At 41.9% G+C, this 22,018-nt stretch overlaps 1 protein-coding gene across 2 annotated transcripts in view; it reads right to left on the bottom strand.

Annotated features, from left to right (window-relative positions):
* Positions 1-224: 224 nt before the first annotated feature.
* CLIP1 (CAP-Gly domain containing linker protein 1) overlaps positions 225-22,018 on the bottom strand; it is an 82,147-nt gene continuing 60,353 nt past the window's right edge. For both annotated transcript variants that reach the window (XM_035890481.1, XM_035890482.1), the window contains 10 exons: positions 20,593-20,730; positions 18,730-18,836; positions 15,230-15,350; positions 10,095-10,147; positions 4,474-4,591; positions 4,063-4,222; positions 3,271-3,320; positions 2,430-2,435; positions 1,742-1,866; positions 225-1,045 (listed from right to left, as the gene is read on the bottom strand). In XM_035890481.1, the coding sequence (XP_035746374.1) occupies positions 823-1,045; positions 1,742-1,866; positions 2,430-2,435; positions 3,271-3,320; positions 4,063-4,222; positions 4,474-4,591; positions 10,095-10,147; positions 15,230-15,350; positions 18,730-18,836; positions 20,593-20,730 (1,101 nt within the window). In that variant the 3' untranslated portion in view covers positions 225-822. The remainder of the gene's footprint in view (positions 1,046-1,741; positions 1,867-2,429; positions 2,436-3,270; positions 3,321-4,062; positions 4,223-4,473; positions 4,592-10,094; positions 10,148-15,229; positions 15,351-18,729; positions 18,837-20,592; positions 20,731-22,018) is intronic.

The raw sequence follows: 22,018 nt of genomic DNA, 5'->3' as shown, positions 1-22,018 counted from the left end.
TTTTTTTTTTTTTTTTTTCTCCAAAATATAACTTTAATATATATATGCGTATATATACACACACACACCACACGCACGCTGTAGAGAAGCTGAAAGAATGCGAAAAAAAAAAATTAAAAAAAAAAAATGTCCCAAACGGTTTTAGGTGTGCACAGCAGATGGGTTTCTAAAAAAACAAAAACAACAAAAAAGCCACCCCAATCAACCCCCCAACCCCACAGCAGCTCTGTTTCTTACCTGCTTCGTGATTGCGTGTTTCACACTCACGTCAAACCGCAAACCGTTCGCCGAGCAAAATCACAGTCAAACGAGTAAATGAAGATAAAGATGAAACATTTCTCAATCCAGTCCAGTGTCAAAAAAAGCTTAAAAATCTAAATGTACAAATTCAGCCTTAAAATGGTTTAGTGCAAATATGAAAATTAACAGCATAATTTTAAGGTATTTAAATAAGCTTTAATACAAGTATAGTGCTTCGTTCCTATACACGTTTTCCCATCAATAGATGCCACAGCATAGGGGCCTTTCTTGTTAAAGAGAGGGAACAAACCCAGAACCTGGGAAGAAATAGCATAAAGTCATTTGTTAAATCACTTATTTATATTTCACTTAAGTTTATTAAAGGGAGATAGGGTATTTATTAGCGGAGGAGCAAAATATTTATCAATGTACTGATCATGGAGTGGCTGGGCAAGGGGAACGGGAGCGAGGGGGCCAAGAAACGCTGTCCCTTTTCCTGACATTCAGCGCACACAAATGCTGGTGGTGTAAATCGTCCGAGCGGGGCGCAGAGACAGTCTATCCTCCCGGCCACACGTCTCATTAGAAGGTCTCGTCGTCATTGCAGTCGGCCGTCCAGTGCCCGAACATCTCACAGGTATCGCAGTAGGGGCGTTCTTCCCTCCTGCTGCCGTGGTAAGCCGAGTGGGGCGGCTCCTCCAGCATCTGTGCCTGGGTCGGACAGTCTTCAGTGTCGTGAAGATCAAAGCAGCCGCAGATATCGCAGAAGAGACGAGGTTTCTTCTTTGACAAGCTTTCTTCCTCACTGCAAGACCAGCACCAGGGCAAGTCAAGCAGGGTACTTCTCCATAAAGGAGGAGGGCCTGCCTCCTTGCCCTGCACGATAACCCATCTCATAATTACGGCAACTAAGGAAACACCACCGTGGGCAAACAAAAATAGTAACAAAAAAATTACAACCCCCCTTCTGAAGATCTTCTGACATCTTGACTACCTTGCAGTGCCCCCATATTCCCTTGTAATACTTACTGAACAAACTGCGCTGTTTGTGTAAATATCTGCACACCACATGATTTAAAAAAGAAACACACGTAAACTGGTTTCTCTTTTCTCTTGATAGAAGAGATTTGAAGTCGCAAGATATCAAATAGGTTTTAGTTCTATTTCTCTGGACTGGATCCGCCCTCTCAATGCAGCTGCTGGCCTTTTGAGAGCAAAGACTCTTCTACTTAATTTGGAAAGGGCCAAACTCAACCGAGACTGACAACAAGTCTATTATGATGCATCAGTGTTCGTGATCGATAACTACAGAGGATCATTTTGCACCACCAGGTAGTAATGGACCTGAAAAGGCAGCTGGATTCAATCACCCTGAATTCAAGAGAAAGCTACGTTTGTCCTTCCCGACAGCTGCAGCCAGGCTGGTGCACTGTGCAGCTGGCAGATGACTGCTACCAACAGCTTCCAAAACATAAGCCAAGGTTTCCTTTAGGATTTATACCTGTCATAGTTATTGATCTCCTCTTCGTTGCCATTGAGAGCTGCTTCACACATTCTTTGTATTTTCGAGTTCAATTCTTCGTTTCTCCTTTGCAGATCTACTATCACTGAATTCAGGAAGTCGATCTACGATAGTCAGGAACAAGGACAGTCAGCAGGCTGAGGTCTGCACTTTGGAGAAAGCGAGCAGCAAAGGAACGGCCCTCAAACTGACACCTGCAGAACTGCATTAACTCTTACCGTTGGATCGTTGTGTTACAAAGAGGACCCACGGACACTGAGAGAACAAGGGATAGGAACTTCCCAAAGGACCTCCGAGACCCTCGGTGTGATTTCTGTCTGGGGAGCCAGGTCGTTCTGCCCAGCCAACACGTTTGACAGACATCAGTGGCTCTCAACCCACCACTGATAGATCGAGTTCTTTTTCTAATGTTACATTTTGAACATAAATTCAGTTGCATAACTCCGATCAGAAGAGCATCTCTGTTCCTCTGAACCCTCAGCTCCAGGGGATACCCTCAGAGCTATCCTGGAGGGGCAGTGGGACAGCACAGTGCACCCCTATGGCACCTCCCGAAGCTAGTTTGACCCCCAGAGATCAGTCAGCCAGCACTGCTGAATGTAATCAGGTAATGCTTGGCACATTAACACAGTGAATAAAATAAAGGAAGCCAAGAAGTGGAACAAACCTCGTGCTGATTGGAAGGAAGCAGGTGAATTCAAGGAGGCAGAAAAACAGAAAAAGATTGGTGGTTAGTGTATGTTAATTACACTTCTGATCTCTGCACAAACTAGGAAGGACCTTTTTTAATCAACATGACTGACATCAGTGACCTAACGAGGACTTTTATAATGAGGTGCTTCTATTCTAACCATGATTCCTAGGCATTTGTTGTCACAGGCTGCCTGTTGCACAGCAGAACTTCACACATTCATTACAATTATCGTACCCTCTGATACACATTTTTCCTGTTCTCAAGCATGTGCTGAGTGGCTTCCTTGCCCCATTGCTGCCAACCTGCATTCTGAGTACAGTTCTGCAGCAAAGAAGCAGAAAAGATCAACATTTTCAGCTGCAGAAGCACAGAAGTAGCAGGGGAGCTCAGGTAGCCCCTGTCTCCAAGATGGCAAGCACCACAGATTCGGGTGAGCCACACCTTATTCCTCATTCACATCCCAGAAACCTTTGGAAGGAACAGAGAGGAGCAGTTCATGAGTGTGCTCTGCTGGGCTGCACCTCACCAACAGGCTGCTGGTCAAAACTTGCCACGCCTGCTCTTCTGCTTGCCTCCTCATCTTCCAATAACCTGAACTATTTCTCCAGTATCAATCATTACTTGATTCTTAATAATTACTGTCATTAATATTTCCCTTCTGAAGCATAAAGTTACAAGATAAATCTGTCCAATGGCAGACAATAATATAATCCCGATTTACAAAATCTGATGGCAACCATCTCTTGAAAAATATTTCACACTCTGCCTGTAGAGACACTGCTGTTTTAGCATGCTGATGTTTCAGATCAAATACCTGCTTCTCTTTTGCAATTTCATCTTGAAGTAGATTAGCAGCAATGTCACCTTTAAAGAAAAAAAAAAAAACAAAACCAAACAAGGTGTAAGTATCCAGTAATCTAAATTACGAAAAATACAATGGCTTAGAAACTGAAATAATGCAATAGTCTCGAGTCTCCAAAACATCTTATTCTCGCTGCTTTCTAATCACTCGCTAAAAGCTTTGGGAAGGGTGACTTCTTTGAGGAATTTTTTTGACCACTGCATTACAGAAGCATATTCGATACTGCACGCTACTTATTCAAATACAAGAAAATGTGTGTATAGGTGACAGCTAACATTCACAGATCTGCAAAGGAATGCTCATCTGTTGAGAGATGGGACCATAATGGCACGAAGCTTAAGATGCGCAAGTGTCTAAAACGTGGGATTCCCAGTCCTGTGCTTGGGTCAGTGGTTTTGTTATGATGCCTACGTGTTACTTTGCAGTAAGGAAAACCAGGATCAGTTTAAGAGAGGCTCTTGCACAGAAGCCCCACCACAGACAGGATGAAGTTTTATGTTTTTTGCATGTTTATGCACTGTTACCCTGGTGTAAATGGGATTAACTGGTCGGGAGCTTTCATGTTTTTGCAGCTAGTCACATTTCCTTCATTCAAATCTCATCTGTGCTCTACAACATGAAAGTCACATGTCTTGGGAGGTTCAGTTAGTTAAACCTCCTTTTAACTACCTGGTTAACAGCTGCCAAAATCTACAAGACGAAAGCTGAAGGCACAAGCAACAGCAGAGGCGCTCGCTCTCTTACCTGAGGATCCAGTTACAGTTAAAGGCTGTTCATTGTTTTCCTTGAGTTTTTGCTCCAAGTTCTTCACCTTTTCCTCAAGTTTCAATTTGTCAGACTCCAGTGACTTAACCACTGACTGCAAGGTTTTTGCAGAAGCGTTTTCTCCACGGAGCACCGTGATCTGTAAGAATTATTTATGAATGCTTAGACCTTCCAGAATGAAGCAGTAAGGGCTAAAGAGCCACCAAAAATACAAACCAGAAGTCACCTAGCTAGGCACAGATATCTAAAGATTTAATTCTAAGGTTCACCTATGCTAAATTAATAAAGAAAAGCAATTAGCCAACTCTTCAGTAGCAAGCACACAAAGCCATACGCTTCTAGCCATAACTTAATCTGAAATTAAGAATCATCGCCTTGTTCCTCATTTACCTCATTTCTGAGTTTTTCCAATTCCTCATCTTTTTCTGTGATCAAGGCACTAGTAACACTGATGGATTTCTGTAAAGATGCTCTCTCTTCATCAATTTCTTCTTTTAATGTTGATTCTCTAAAAGAAAACCAAGTACAACCAGAAATCATCTAAAGAATAGATTTCTGCAGTCGCTTAAAGAAGTTTAATTTAATTTCAAGTATAAGACTACTGTATGGAGTGGTTCTTAAAAAGCAAATTTCAATTCTGTACTTGACTAAGGTTTTATATAATGTACAAACATTTCAGATGTTACAACTGTGGAAACAAAGCAAAAACTTTACCTAGGTAGCACATGCCAGAATCTGCATATCATCGTATCCATTTGAATTTAAAGAAGCAAGTTAATAGACTGGGGAGAATACAGGATAAACAAACATGTTGCACAGTGTTCCACAAAACCTAACTTCAGAGTTTTGTTACTTCTTGAAAATTATTAACAAGCAACAAAACATACATGCAAAGCTCATTATACAAGTTGTCATGCAAAGCATTGATGATGCTGGAAATATCAGCTGGTCCTCACTAATTTCAGTAACATCATTATTTCCTGAAACACGTGCTGTGAGAGTTTCTGGGCCTTTCACAACTTTGGTTTCAGCACAAAAACCATGTGGGATTTGTTTTACTTCATGGGAAAAGGGTTAAAAAGAAATCCTCCAGAGCAGGCACAAACCCCTTCTGTGTACGTATGTGCAGTTTTCCCAACCTTTTCAGCTGATCTAGCACGAGACGGGACATAGGCCTACAAACCCCGTCCTGACAGTGATCGTAAGGCATCATAGCTATGGCATCCTCACGCTGATGCCAATGAGCCTTCCTGATAGGTCACAGAATACACGTGGTGAGTAACTGTCCTCTGATGTGAGGGCTAATGCTACAAGAGTTCCTCACAAGCTGAACAGGTTTTGTTTGGTTTTAAAAAAAATAGTAATAAAAAAAATTGTTACTCCAAAATCTGTGTTTACTTATCTAGAAGAGAAACTTGCTTTGCAGAGCGCCGAGCAGTGCCCAGCAGCTAGCTGTCAACTCTCCCAGCTTCTGCAGGTGTAGCCCGTTTTCTACGCAATTCCATACATCTCGGTTTAGACAGTCATGGTCTCACTGCCACAGCACTGAGCTGCTTCTCTTCCTGCTAGCTGAGACTGTCGAAGACAAACTAGGCCACCTGAACGCATACCCACTACACAAAAAGCACAGTGGCCAATGCTTCAAAGATACCAAGTGACATAACGACTTTATTTAAGTAACTAAACAAAACTACACTCTTAGGACTATTCAAGGGATCAAGAGCAGAATGTGTGCTTGTGTGACGATGCTCAGGAGGCAGGGGACAGCTATGGCGTTCAAATGGAAAAGTTTTTGTATCCACAGTATCTACAGTTAGTGAGAGCCACGATACCCAGACGATGAAATACAATAAATCTCACCGACTCAGGATAAATAGGAAACTCAACAATGAGAGCACAATTAATGCAATTCTTTCATTGTTAAGATTATACTCGGGAATGGAAGCAGCAAGTGGAGAATCTGGGGTTTAGAGAAGCTGATGCAGCTACCGAACAAGAACCAAAAGGTTGATTTTGGTTTTGGAATGTTTCCAATAAGAGAATTAATATAAGCAGGAACACAACAAATTGCAGACTGCACGATCTTGCCTTCGGATACAAGTTATACCCTGTTAACAAAAACCAAAAGGGCAACAGCATTTAGTAGAGCTCCTCGCCAGCCCTGATTCAGCAGCGCACTAAAAGCACGACAGCAATCTCTGCGATCTACAGCAGGATTACGTACACGCTCTAGCCTAACCCGTGTTTTTAAATGCTTTGCTGAATTGGATCAAAGCGCAGGGTGGCGGCGTGGGAAAGAAATGTGCCACCGATGCACGGGACGCTGCTGACAGAGCACAGCCGCCCTCTCCAATCCACTGAGCTGCAAATCCAAACTTAAGGCGGGGGAAACGGGGAAGTACATCTGGAAGCTGCCGCTCACAAGCTCTCCTGTACCTGAGACTTCACCTGGGCTTCCCTTTGCTATATAGGCAGCTGCAGAAGGGCAGATGGAAACCCCAGTGACTCATCTCACGCTCAAGAGCTTGTGATTTAGTCAGTGTTTCCACTTCTTGGTCAGATCTTCATCTTAGAGATCAAAACCAGACATATGCTTTTTGTGCAAATATGGTTAACTTGCCATTCATTGGGCTTGGTTTCAACCACCACAAGCATTTAGGTGGTTGAAAAAGGCAGTTTGTGAGCATATAAATATATATATTTACAAATTCAATATAGGAGTTGAGAATACTGTAACACAAGGGGAGAGAAACAAGAGAAGAAAAGAGGAGAGAAAACAAGAAGGGGGAAAAAGGTCCCTGTACTGTAGCACTGTTTTTGTCTTTTCCAGGGCAGTCCCTCCAGGAATCACGCTTTACAGCTCCACTTGGAGGCCCTCCAAAACGTTGAAACTGGAAAACCTACAGACATAGTAGGTATATGTCACTACTTACTTATACGTAAGGGTAGATCACAATTCGCTTCCAGCATCAGCTGAGAGTCTACCCCACTGACGCGCTCAGTTTCAGTATAGTTTGTAGTATGATTCACACGAGAGATAGTAAACGTAAGGAGCATATGTTGAATGCAAAATAACTACACAGTGATAACTTGCAAGAAAAATCTTGTGGAAAATACTTATTTTGTCAGGGGGGGAAAAAAAAAAAAAAAAAGGGAAATTGATTCAGTGAACTTAAAACTTTTTCCCTGCCAATTCAAGTCCAAAATAATCTGCTTGCCAGAAGGGACTAAAGAAAAACAACAATAAAAATGACTTTGTCACTTCACACGCCATTTTAAAATTTTGCTTTCTTGAGGAGGTTAAAGCACATTTTGAGCAGTGTGTGGAAGTCATGGGAGAGAGAGGTTTTTGGTTTGTTTTAACATAAAAAAAAAATATCACCCAGATTCTTCCCTTACTACAAAAATAAGGAATTCTAAGAATGAAGCAAATACCTTAAAGTGTTACTGGGCAAGCTTTAAAAATGCAAGATAACAAGAACCACATGTTAGAAACATGGAGTAGAAATGCAAAATACTGTAAGGAAGAACTAAATTTGCACCAAGGGGCTTTTTTGTTTTGGTAAAAAATATAGACTATTTTTTAAATATATATATATATGTATATATATAGCTGAGTATTTTACAAAACAAAAGCAAGACACCAAGGGACAAAGGCAGCCAAAATATGTACAACAACTTTACTTAAAAAAAAAAAAAATTATTTATTGTAACGTGGATAGACTTTCTTGAGTCTTACCATTAAAGACACACAGATATAGCAAAGGAAGCAAGGGTAGGAAAGGGAAGAGAGAGGAATGAAATGAGTATCGATAAATAGCGCAAGCTCAAAGACAGTAAGACAGTTAGCAACCCACAATGAACCCAATGAGCTGAAGTAACATAGAACCCCCTTAGATTCATAAATATCAAACTCCTGGTACTCCTAGCCGGACTATTTCATAGAGGGAATTGCTAAAATAGAGGAAGAGAATTCCGGTGGGTGGAAGGCAGGGAGGAAAATGACTGCTACCAATCTGACCTAATTGAAACAAAAAGATGTCTCTCATTCAGTACCTCAAATTCTTAAGACAAAAGGAAGAAATTGCTCATATCATCACCAACTTCAGTGGAATTTGGGAATTTAGAGAGAGACTCTTTTTTATTTAATTAGCTCTTCAGCTAGCCTAACATTTTTGGTTGCAAGTAATGTTGTATGCTGGCGTATTAGAACCCCTTGTAGTGGCCTGCAGCCCGTTTCCGTGAGGTTGACTGTTTCTGCTACTTGTTTTACCCTTTCTATTGCAGTTTATTCAACACTGTTGAGAAATGTCCATAAGCCAAACTTGGGCATCTCAGTGTAACCCACTGAATGTGAAGTAATGTTAAAACTCACTTTAATGGTATCATAATTACCGAGGTTATTTCACGCAGCTGACACAGTAAAAACAGAAGGAAAATCAGAGACACACCCCCTTGCTTTTTATAACTTACTACAGAATTTGTCTTTTAAACTGTACGCTATGAAACAGAACTGCTGGAAAGCACTGAATGAATCTTGGGTCCCTATTCCCTCCTTCCTTTCCTCAAGTAACTTTCAGGTATTACACGATTTAAAATAACTCCCAACTATTTAAAATACATGTTTTAAAACATGTTAAATGACAGGCTACAAACAGCCTCCTAAGCTGTCAGAAGCACTAATATCCTCCTTTCCCCTCCTGTTCTACACACCAAATATGCTGGAGATGATCCTCTGTTGGTGTAAAGATACCAATTATTGTGGATGTCAAATGGCCTTACACCAGCTAATGATTTCTCTCCTTACCTTCTCCTTCACCTCTTCTTAAAAAAATAACTTACATTGATGCTATTCCACGCTAATAACTTACACACTAAATAATTTACACCGATGCTACTCGGCTAAAGGCTGAGTGATGCCATGCATAAGGCTGGTTGAAGCTGGGGGTTCAGCTGCTCACTTGCCTCTCCGTATAACAAACGCCAACTCTGACATTCTCTGAGGACGCTTTGGTTTGTGTAATACCCACTGTGCCCGCTGTCTTTACAGGAGCAGGAGCTGTAAGAGTATGACCCACCTCCCAGCTAACAGATTATTAGGGAATAAAGAAGGGATCAGCGCCTAAAATTCTGAGTGGCTAAGGATGCGCATAAATACCAAAGTGCCACTCACTGTTCTTTGTTGCGACCATTATTAATGCAGGAAATTTAACACGGGTTGGTTTGTTTTTCCTGGAACACATTTGGTGTCATGGAGAGCTGCATCTTTTTCTAAGGATTTCTATAACCACTTCTGAAAAGCCCACATTTTCCTGAAGGCACTGTGGCACTTAGCCAATTAGCTTTCCATACACGTATTGCAGAAGGTCAGTAAATTCTGTAACTTGGGACCATTTTGTGAACAGCACAGTTTACAAATGGATGCCCCAGTCACCCAGGACAAATCTCCTGGTATTTAAAAACAGTGCTGAATGAACTGCAATAGCTACTGCCACAAAGAACTCCAAATGCCCAAACTATGAGAACAATCCATTCAAGGCTGAATTTCTGCTGATTTTTTTTTTTTAAATTTTTTTTTAAATGCAATCTTTAGCATCACTGTATTTTCCCATTATTGCTTAAGAACTTGATGGGCCAGATCTGTATGCACACATATTTATCAGACTGATGGAGAATCCAATATTCCAGAGCAGACTAAAAGCAAACACTAAACTGGTTACTGACAAATGAAGAGAACTCCTACAATGCAAGAGGTGCAGAACTGAAGAGGAAATGGTAAATGCTACTGCTTAACGTGTTCTTGCATTAATACAATTACATTTCCTTCTCACTTGTAATGAAGAAAATGGGGAAGATATCATCTATAAGCCAACCTGTGTAACAGCCTCAGGACTTTTAACTATGATACAACAGAAGAGAATCGTTTTTTCTTAGCGCTGTTTTTGTATTATGCTCTCTGAAGTTTTCTGTAGGACTGTACAGTTAAACGCACATCAGAAAAAACAACTTACCTCTTTTTCATCTCTAATAACTGGTTATTGAGTACTGATCTCTCCTCTTCCAGCTAAAACACAAGTACAAAAAGACTACAGTTAACACACTAACGATTATTTCCTTAGTATAATGTATCAGAGCATCGTTATAATCATAAAACAAATGTGGGAGAGGCTAGAGAGCCAACAAATCCTCGAAGTAATTGATTTTCGACTAGGACAACACACAGGCACAAACACAAACTGTTCAGTGACCAGGACAGCTAACTGGTGAGGGGCTATTACTGCTTTATGTGGTACTTGCACGTCGTGTGCACGCCAGAGAGGTGTGAGGCCAGTACCGCTTCATTTCTGGGCCCCACGCACACCAAAGAGAACCGTAAGCCTTTGTGTGTCTGGCTATTAAGTTTAGTCCCACACTGGTGAATTACTGGATTTGCTGTTGTTTTGACCTGGATAATTGTACTGCTGATCCGTATTTGTTACTGTGCTGTTATCTAGAGATAAATTATTGATCCCTAAAGCTGTTGGTTTGGTGTCTGTTACTGTATCCTGAACCTGTAACTCGGCAGGGCCACCGTAAGCCCTTACAGCTAGTAAGGCCTTCAGCTGAAAATACTGTTGTTCTTGGGGTCCAAACTGACAGGCACACGTAGGTTTAGGAAAAGCAACACAAAACAAAACCACCAACCATAATTTGTAAAACAAAACTGTAAAGCCCCACCACAGACACACTGAGGTAACTGAACTTGTTAGGTTAAGAAATTAAGTATTTTTCAGGCCAATTAATTCTTTTTTCACCATCTCCTCCTTTCTTCTTACTCAATGGCCAAAGTCAGCAATTACTGCCCTGCAGAACTGCTTAGAGTAGCAACTACCAGTGCCTTGACTTGAACGCAATCTCTGTTTAGACTGCAAAGCTCCCAGGGTTCATCCACGAGCTTAGCAATTTGTACATTTCTAATGGAAACCCCCGAGCCCCGGGAACCACAGCAAATAGTCTCTTATTAACTAAATACTTCCAGCGCTTTGCAGACCTTCAGGTTTGGCACAGACAGGCAGAGAAAGCAAGTTCCAATGAAAAGGGAGGCTGTCTGCCAGCCTCTGAGACCAGGCTACATGCACCTCACCCAGATAAATTGTCTCCTCCGTATTTTCTGACAACTTGCTTTCTCCTTTCATCTGCTTGCAGTGCTGTTAAGCTTTCCAGGTTTAAGATTAATTGGTATCATTTTGCTGGGGCTTAATCAGACAACTTTACCGATATGAAAAATAGATACTAGGAGGGTGTAGAGACACTTATATATTAAGAAGTCTTAAAAGAAAATCAAAACGTCTCTCTCAAGGAAAAGTCACCACAGTAAGACTGTGAGCAGCCATGGTACTACAGGGGTACGGCCACGTTTTTCCTGCAGCCAAGTCAAAGCCAGCAGTTTCGCTAGCAGCACAAGGCACCCCCCTGCTTCCAAGGATTTTTGTCTCCTTCCTACACAGAGGCAGCCTATATGAACTCCTTTACATCTGTACAGACCGATGACAAAAAAGAGAAGGAAAAAAATAATATGGAAAATCTGAGAAATGTTTCACTTGTAAACCCCAGTGCGCTGCACCTCTCCAGCACCCCCCCGACATCCGTTCTGCATGGCCCCTTGCCTCCCTCAGACTCACATCGCAATCTCCTGTGCATCAGACTTTTCCAGCTGGTTTTTTGGACTCTACCAGCGTTAGCATTTCTCTGTGGTCATGCTGTGCAGCGTTAACCCGGCCACGTTCCACAAACAAATCGCTTTGTTTCGCCCTAGGCCAGCTTAACTTTCTGGTGTTTATGCTCCTGACTGCCACTTGCAATTGGAAAAACCTTATAACTGACATTATTCACTCTTTGCTCCCCAGAGGCTGTGCCCACATTGCTCCATGATGCTCCCCCCTGCCCCAAACACCCCCCACCTTTTTATCGGTTTCTTTTAGGAAGAGATAGTGGTGCCCATTTAACTTGGAAAATCCTTCAACATTTGTGGAATGCTCCAAGATTGTGAGCATAAACCCTGAATCTCTCCTCCCTTTCAGTTCCCTGGTTGGCTGTGGAGAGACAAGCGACTTTTGTAGAGACCAAGCTAGAAGTGGATTTAAAAGAGAGAAAAGTAATGGGCAAGATATTAGGGGAGTTGTGCAGCTTCTAAACCCCTGTTGGGGCTGCATCGAGTCACGGATCAAGCCTTGAGCAGCTTCGCGGCAGACAGGGAGAAAGGACACCTCTTCTGTCATCAACATTTCTCCAGCAATCTGTTCACTCTCTCTCAGCCTCAGAGCAGACTTCTCACATACCTTTAATAAAAGATGGGCCAGCTGAACTAGTAATATGCTTTTTCCAATGAAGTTAAAATGCCCGGGCAGGTCTGAGGCTCCCAAAATGCCACAACAAATAATTTGAAGCCAGAAAAGTTCCCCAAGCTCAGTATCTATCCGAACATGAATCTTTAACTAATTACAAACAGCTAATTATTTATGGGTCAATACAGAAAAGCACCCCTCAGCATCTTTAGCATAAGACACTTTAACCTTTAGATGTCAGGATAAATCATTCATGAAAGAGCATTCATTAATTTTGCAAAGTGTGTCACATGCAGCCACAGATTCACTAACCCAATTGACTAACACACTTGCTAGAATTTATACGGTTACTATAGCGACTGCTCAAAATACTTAAAACATATGCTTGCTACCTTTCTTACTGCATTTTAATAGGCACATGCACAGAAACTCACACAGACTGAAGCACTGCTACATTCTGTGCTTTCCTCCCCTACTGTCCAATTTATCGGTATCCACGGCATAAAACGCAGCTCCGTGAGCAGCCCTGCCCTGTGCTGAACCTCTTCATCGCCACCATGGACACTTGCTCTCTAAATCCTAATTGAGCAATTCTTCATAGGGACTTTTTTTTTCACTCCCCGCAGACAGCCTGAACCAAGGAAGCCCAAACCACGCCGCAGCCTGGTGCCTAAGCACAGCGTACGTTCACCCGAGTGACAGCAAAGTAGGGGTGGTGGTGGGGATCGGGGAGACAGCGCTAGCCCAAGGCAGGGCTGTCCGTGCGAGAATCCTCAAGGCCAGTTGGTTTTCTTGCCATTTCATCAAGAGAACTCAGCCAGGTCAGAGGTAGAACGAGGATACTGTAAGTTCAGGTTCTGCAGGAAACCCGGGAAAAAGTCCTGTTCCTCAGGGTAACAGCAGGTTTCTCTCAGAACAAAAAGGATGGTTGGTACATTACATGCTCCAGATGAGACAGGGAATGCTTTTTAGGAGAACATCAGCCTCCACTCCCAAGTAACCAGGAGATACAACAGTTCTGGGCAGGCAGACCGCATGTTTCACCAGCGAGACCTGAACAATACTGAACTGAGAAGAGCTGCACTCATTGTATGTGACACTCAGAAGGAAACCTGCATTTTAATTGACACCATTTTGCCTTTGTTCCTTTTGCCACCACAAAGCGCCCACAGCTCTAGCAGATCTTCCAGATCTTTGATCTTGGAGCCATCTAACTCAGGGGCACAAAAGGCTCTGGTGCAAATGAACTGAGAATACTCCAGTTCGCCAGGTGATCGACTAATCCCTGCGCTTTGCAGATTACAGCTGTCCATCCTGGCAATGAGAAGAAGGATCCCTGCTGACAGAGATCCACAGCAGGTAGGGCGCAGACAGCAGGACTCCTTGGCAAGGTCATCCCGAAACTACAGAGGCCACAGACTGTGCTCGCGGTGATGGCTGCCAGCCCACGCTTCGTGGGCTGCGGGGTCCCTTCCCATGGGGACCTTCCGTGTATCAACTCTGGCTACATATGATAGGCAAAAGATTTGACCAATGTCGCTGATTACTTTTCAAGTTACAACTCTTTCTGAAAATAACAGGTTGCCTCAAAGATTCTGAAACAATTTAAGAAAACATGTGGGAGTGGGGAGCAGAGCTCCCACTGGCTGCTTAGGATGAGAGCGTTCTCTTAGCACATCACTACTCAGATGCAGCATGAGTCAGTGGTTGAGCCCACACGTCTGGGACTCTTGTTAATCATCTCCAAAGGCTCTTTAGGATGAAGGAGCTTATGCATTACTCCTGTCAGCAGCCAAAAGGATTTAGAAACTGGCCAGATCTGCAGTCACCCGTCCTCAGTATTTCCAAACAGAACCCTTGGGGAAAAGTCAGCCTCTTGGCTTTAAAAATAGTAGGTTTTGTGGCAGGATGGAAGAGACCTGTTCCGCTGTCCCTGGGAACAGGCACACCCCTCTTCTGCACAAGTGCCATCTCAGAAAGGCAACACAAATCCAGGTCTTCTACGTTCTTGCTTTTGGACAAGATCTTCCAAAGATGTCTTCATAGCGTGGCTGTCACTGGAGCTGCTCCACAAGAACTCAACCCACCGTGTTCAATGGCTGCAAATCTAATTTATCTTTTGGCAAGTACCAGTATTATAAGCTGTGTAACTAAGTCCATCCTTTAAGATTTCAACAACACGTTCAAATGTAATAAGAAAAAATAAAAAATAAAATTTAAGGGAGTGTTTTTCTCCCCTATAAAGTACCACCAAACCCACATCTGACATCGATTCCAGTCCTCCAGTACCCACTGTCTGGCTGCAGCACTGTTCACGTACAGGCACAGTGTGAAGTTTAAGCAAGTGTACACGTGCATAGCGCTTTTTAGGGACAGAGTCCAACCAAGTAGTTTTAAATACTATTCTGAAATACATCCTAAATACTTTTTTTTTTTTTTCCCCATAGGAAGGGAGAGCAGGAATAAGGAGGAGAATTAAATAGCTAGATTCCCTTAGTGCTGGGTAGATGGGTATTTCCACAGTTGTATAACAAAATTATTCCCGACAGAAATAGCAAGTGTCTGTTAATACCTTTGGCTAAAGCGTATTTAATTTATGCTTATTCCCAAGGCTCCCAAGCACCCTTTGTGGGTTACATAACCTCCTGCTAGCCTGCAGTTCTAACCTCCCCATGCAGGTGGCTTCCAAATTTATTTTAAAACATTCTTAGAACAACTCATCTTTCAAGCGCAAGCATGCAGTGCAACGTCACCCAGGCATCAGCGGAAACAGCACGCACGGCACTTTCACCACAGACGAGGAAACGTTCCAGCCACTCTACCTTCTGATGACTTGTGACTTCGTCCCTGCTCCTGCCCAGCTCCTCGGCAAGTTTCACGTTCTCCTCTTGCAAAGCCGCAAGCTGCTGGGACTTCTGAGCTGCTGCCAGCTTCAGCGCTTCGCTGGGAGGACAGAGAGTGCATCGTTACCATAGGAACGAGAGAGGCAAGAAAAAACTGTGGGAGAGATTCAGCTTCACAGCTTGGAAAAATACATCTAGGTCACGTGTCTAATGGGATCTAAAATAAAGGTGACAACCTATACCTCAGATGCACAGGGGTGGGCTTAACCCCAAAAAGCAGTAGCAGCACAAAACTCCTTTTCTTTGCAGTGTGCCAGATACTCAGAGAAATGGAAGGTTCAGACTGCCAGCTCCACATGCGTCCGACGGATAGCAAATGCTTGGATTTAGAAATACAGGGCAGGGTTTGACAGGGTGTTGGTGAGGTTTGCAGCCGAGGCTTTCTCAGAAGTGAACTTTGTAGCCACAGGTAAAACATGAGAATTGGTAAAAAAAAGAAAAAGCAGAAAAAAAAAAAGAAAAAGCAGGAAAAAAAAAAAGAAAAAGCAGAAAAAAAAAGAAAAAGCAGAAAAAAAAAGAAAAAGCAGAAAAAAAAAGAAAAAGCAGAAAAAAAAAGAAAAAGCAGAAAAAAAAAGAAAAAGCAGGAAAAAAAAAGAAAAAGCAGAAAAAAAAGAAAAAAGCAAACAGAAAAAAGAAAAAGGGGGGCAGGAAAAAAAAAAGAAAAAAATAAAAAGAGAAAAAAGTCTGCAGTTCCCCTTATTTCAATACTCCCTACAAGGTCTGACATCCAAACATACAAGAATGTGCAAGATCACGTGGGGCAGACCAGGACACTATCTAATCTATTCCATTATTTTAACTGAAAACAAGACAAAACAAGAGCTGAAGACAAAGATGGATTTGCAGTTTCATTAGCCTGTGTTGCTACTGATATCTGTGGTTTCCTTAAAGTAAGTTTATTTTCCACAAATTTATTAAAAAATATTTTGCATACCTGCCTGTAACACAAGTTTTGGTAAGATTTGACAATATCTTTCAAAAAATAGAGAAGATACACTTCATTGCAGTAAACAGTAATTTTTATGGCTGTGTTTTGTTTTCCTGAAAAGGAAGCTCAGCACTCCTATGGGCCAATATTAGACAGAGTTAAACGCTGACTGGAATATTAAAAATAATTTTCTGACTGTGGGAGGCAGAACAACCCACAAGGCAGCAACTTACTCAAGCACTTCAAAATGCAAGGACCCTATGGTCTATTATGGGGCACATTCAAACAGAAGGAAGTCTGATTTACTTCACGAGTTCAGCATGGAAACTGACTCAGATTTTCCAACAATTTCTTCTACCTGGTCTCACCTTGACCGATTTCCAACCTGATCCACCTAGGCTGGATTAAACAGGCTAGCTCACATCGCTGAGCATCAATCCAAATTATCTTGGTATGAACCTGCTTGCTGATGCAGGAACGTGCCTATTTTTAACTACGACTGTTTGCAGAACCGCGGTACTAACCAGTCCTCCTCTTTTTGCTTTTGGCATTAAAGCGTGGATTCAGGGCATTACAAAAACAGCACACAAAATACTGGCGTCAGTTTGTGTGAAGTGCTCCCCTCTGCTTAGTGCCAAGGAACTTTCAACGGATAGCTGCAAGTGCACTGGACAGTGTGGTCCCTTCCAACCCTTGCGATTCTGTGATTCTGTGTGCAGCACCAAGTGAATACACAACATTCAGCCAGTATTTCTGCTTTTCTTCACCCTAGTTTTACACAGAAGACTCTACAAAGGCCACCAATGTCACTGTCACCTCCTCCCTCCTCCCAAAGGCACTGGCTCCAGAGGCAGCACCATGTCCCTACCTAGTGTCACAGCTCTGGTGGGGAAAATTTCCCCTCTACTCCCCTTCGAAAGGCAAGGGCGCTGCCTTCACCAGGTGTTCTCTCTGCCCGCATTTCTGCTGATCAAGAAATGACTATTATCAAGCAAATTCCTTACTCTAACTAAAACAAGGCAACACACAAAATAATTACGACAACAAAAATCAATTAAAAACCAACTAGACAAGCTTCCATTTATCCACGTCATCTCATACCACTGATGATTAGAGACCACATTCAGCAATAGTCTATGACTAAGATTAACCTTAAGGAAAAAAAACCACAATTAAAACCACCCACAAAGCGATCAGAACCATGAGAGCACCTTTCAGTGCTGAAGGTTTTCAGGGAAGTATCTTCTATAAATAACTTCTGCTTGACAAATGACAGCCTCATGTATTTTGTCTTTCCATGGTACCAGAGTCTGCTAGCCCCGTGCTGTTCTAGCATTAGGGCAACCACCCTGGAAATAATTACTTTGCTTTGGCATTTCCCATGAGCAGCAAGGCAGGTAGGATTGCTCACAGGATGAAATTCCGCCTTTCTCAAAGGAGGCTGCTGCCTGTACAAGCACGCAGGGTTTTAAGAGGAAGCAGCAGAAACTGTCAGTCACACAGAAATTTAGCATCAATTCTGCGTGCTCACCTCCTGTGTGTCCTGTCTTCACCGCAGAGCAGTGGTCAAGAACCGCCACAAACTGACTTACGGAACTAACAGTAATAATAAATGAGCCAAAGCTGCTCTTAGCTATCAGTCCGGATTCCAGCTGTCACTCCATAAGTCCAGGAATTCTTCTCGGAGTGCAGGTGGGAACGGAGATCTGTGATTTAATGCATTACCTCTCTGACCATGCAGCTACTGCGGGGTAGCAATAACCGGGATTTTTATTCACGGTGGCAAACCAAAAGCTTTGATACAATGAGATTCCACAGGGCAAATTACTTTATATCAGATGCTTTGCAGTTAATTTGTTTGTGTACAATGGGGGTTGGACTAGATGATCTCTAGGGGTCCCTTCCAACCCAAAACATGCTATGATTCTATGATTAGGTTGTAGAACATAACGAGGCAGTTTCTCAAATGAAGACTCTCAAATGATAAGCAATTAACTCCATTTTGCATACTATATGCAGCATTTGTAATGTACCAGTTAGAAAATAAACGCATAGTGGGGCAACAGGAACAAAGTGGATAAAACCATCAAGGAAAAACACAAGCAGAACCAGATTTTCCATAAACAAAGTCACTTAAAACTCCTCAACGCTCCAAGTGTACTTGTAATTAAATCCAAACAGAATTTCTTTACCATAAAGCGTTTAAAATAATCCAGTGCCCTCAGGTGGCAGAACTCGATACTTCCTCCAGCAAACAAGTTATTTCAAACAAGGCTTGGAGTGAAGGATTTGCTTCAGTACCCTTCAGTGATTCAGGAGCAACATTCTGATTTCAAGTTTTATACGTGTCAAACTAGTATTTAATTTTACCTAATATCTGCTTGATAAGTGAGGATACTGGAAAGGCACTGAAAGACAATTTTTCCAAGAAATGGAAGGTAAATGTAACTACAAAGGAATGGTTCGGCAGGTTTAGCATTGAAATACTTACAATTCTTTTTTAAGTTCTTCCACTTTCTTGTTCTCCAGATTTAGAAGCTCTTTTGATTTATTAAGTTCCTCTTCATTTTTCAGGTTGTTTTGTTTAAGCATGTCCAACTTAAAGAGGGGAAAAAAAAACACCTCATTACACTAATGAAACTCTACAGTTCTTAGGTGTAGCAGTCGGAAAAGATCCTCAGCAAAATGAGGGGCTGAGCTGAGCTGTTCCGCTTTCTCATCTTTAGACCTTAAATAAATCCAGTCTGTTTGTACTGAGAAACATTTGCCTAACAAGAACTGTTATGAGACTTTCTGCAATTGAGTCGAGCAGCACAAAGGATTCAAAGTCCAGTGAAGTGCAGCTTACAGTAATCTGATGTATATACCCCGACAGAAAAGGTAAAGCTCCAATATACCTCCATTTTAAATGCTGTACCACTCAAAGCACTTTTTTAAAAAAAAAAAAAATTCAACGCTTGTTGCTAAAATTAGCTGTTCCCTTCATCTTTATTCCTCTAAGATAACTGATACAAAGTTCTGCTTTACCATACCTCAATTTCTGAGAAACAGTAGGCTGAACGTTGCGCTCGCAACCATAAGAAATTAATTCTGCTCAGGGATCTTGTCGCATGGGACAAATTGTTGTGTGTCTGTTTACTGAGCCTGCATCGACCACGTAAACACCGCGAGCTTGCAAGCCTTATTTGCTGGCATTCAGCGACACATCACATTATGTAACAGATAATCTTCAGCCATTCTCACGGCATTAGAGGACCCTGCAGAATTATTTTGGTTTTTTTTTTAATCCAGAAAATGAACCCCTGCCATTATTAATGTCACCACTTAATTCTCGAGTCATCGGATCTTGTTGGAAGTCATTACTGTTTCTGCACAAGCTGTGGCTTTTAGGTTAGCCCAGCTGTTCACTACCCATTATTTTGGGAGCTGCAAAAGATGGAAGAGCCATCAAAAAAGAGGCCACGGGGTGCTCAAGACCTGCAGAAAAGATGCCAGTTCAATGTCACACTACATACTCTGGGCCAAAAGAGCGTGGAAGAGATTAGTGAGGACATTCTTCCCTTCTTCGAACCCTGAAGTGTCACAAAGTGGTGGGAGGACACAGACTGAAAACAGGTCCCTAGAGGAACTGCTGTACATGTTGGGCTGTGAAGTTCTTTGGGCCCATTGTGCCCCTGTGTTCGTACGGTGCGTAGCTCAGCAGAATTTGCCCCTTGTCAGACCACAGTTCTGATTAACAGAAAAGTGGAAAAAAAGAAGAAATGGTAACATTACACGCGTCGAGATCACAAAAAGGAAGTACAGAGCAAGGAGTGCATTAGAGGTGGGAAAGGGAGCGATAACTTTAGTGGATTAGGAGCACTGTTACGTGGAGCTCTGCAGCGCTTCATCAGAGCGTGAAGTTGCACCCCATACTTACAACCAGGGAACTGAAGCACAGAGTGGTCCCATCTAAGCAACTTGGCCAAAGCTACAGAGCAAGACTGATTAAGCCTCAAGGCAAACCCACGCCTCTTGATTCTGTGATCTGCAAAAGCTGATGTAGCATCCAGAACTCCTATTACATAAGATAATTTTTTTTGGTTGCTGCACCAAGATTTAAGGGACACGACCTTACGGTAGTTGAAACCCCACGCACAATACAAAAGAACACAGGTCACCCAGCTAAATAAAGCACCTAGGTTTTCCATCAACAGGCACTCAGCTGCTGAGTTTTCACAAGCCAGTGAAGACTGAGTATTCTGGTGGGAAAATGACAGAATCCACTCTTGCCTAATCTAATTCTCTGTAATTCAATAGCTGTCCTTGCAAACGAGGCAAAACTTTTCACATAAAAGCATTTCAATGTCATTACTTCATTCTGTAGCTTCTCGTTTGTCTGTCTAGAGTTCTCCAAAGAGGCCAAAGTTTCAATCTTCTCTTTGTGAATGGCATCCTTCTCTTTGGTCACCTTCTCCACGGTCTGGAAAACATCTTCTGCCATTTTGGTAGCCTATATATAAAGGGGGGTGAGGAGGGGTGGGGGAAAAAAAATAAAGTATTACCCAAGGGACCTCTGAAAGCAAAGGATGAACCACAATACTTTATGCACAGCTCCACAGTTTGTCAGCTGCTTTCCAATTAAATAAAGATTTCAACCAGGAATTTATTTGCATTTTGAAGCTGCATAAAGTACAAAAATAAATGGACCTGAGAAGGTTCAATTCCATGCAGGAATAGATCATAACCCCATGCTTGTGTCACCACCGAGGAAGCCCAGTTCTTCTTTCTTAATTCCCGGATTTCTAATTACCACCACTGTGATTGCTCTTGGATTTCTAACCGCTTTAGACAGTAGTAGTTCAATAGATATTCACTTCCAACAGACTATTCTGCTTCCAGAAAATGTAGAATTATAAAAAAGCTGTTAAAAATTTGAAAAAGAATTAAAAACTAAACAGGAGATAAAGCCAATTATCGCATTATTTCAGTGTTGTTCATTATGCCATCGTAAAGGAAATACTTCACGAGAATATTAAAGTACCTAGGAAGGCAGAATATGTTCCTATAGGACATCTTGATTCCAATTTGCATTCAAAATGATTTTATAGGCTTGAAGCCACACAAACCGAAATTCAAAATACTTCACAGAATTTGTTGGTGGTGAATACAAAACACTCCTGTGAATAAAAAGAACACCAGAATTATCGATGTCTTTAACAGACTGACGGTCCTAGAGTGTAAATTTAAATGGTTCTCTTACACTGCTTTTTATCCAGCTAAATTTACAGGAGCAGTACGTTGTTTTATGGGGTTTTTTTGAGTAACTCAAATTTGTAGTTTGTTATAATTGAACACAAAATCACACAAAGATCTAATCTAAACCCTTATCTATTACGACTCTAGCTTTTAAGCTGCACAGTACTTCAACAAGAAGGAGCTGCTCCATTTCCCTACCAGATCCAGGAAACAAAACTTCTTTTTATTCACAGTTTACGTTGTTTTCTTGCAACATTCAGCGACAACATAGGCTTTTATATTTAGAAATGGTTTTTAAAAAATTAGTATTAGAGTGAAAGTGTATTTCAAAGTCACAGTTACAACTTGAAAAAAAAAAAACCAAACTAAGTAATATATTTGGAGAGACCGTAATTCCAGCCTGTTGATGCTGAGATGAAGTGCTGATTGTGCAACGAGGTGCAGAGAGGAAACTATTGGGTTAGTGCTCACAATTAGTATAACCATACTTGATTGTTTAACTCTATGGTTCAATACCTCAATTTTTTGCACTACCGTTTGGG

Source organism: Egretta garzetta, unplaced genomic scaffold (assembly GCF_000687185.1).
Source record: "Egretta garzetta isolate BGI_Z169 unplaced genomic scaffold, ASM68718v1 scaffold343, whole genome shotgun sequence".
Lineage (NCBI taxonomy): Eukaryota > Metazoa > Chordata > Aves > Pelecaniformes > Ardeidae > Egretta > Egretta garzetta.
This window is presented reverse-complemented; position numbering and strand designations above follow the sequence as displayed.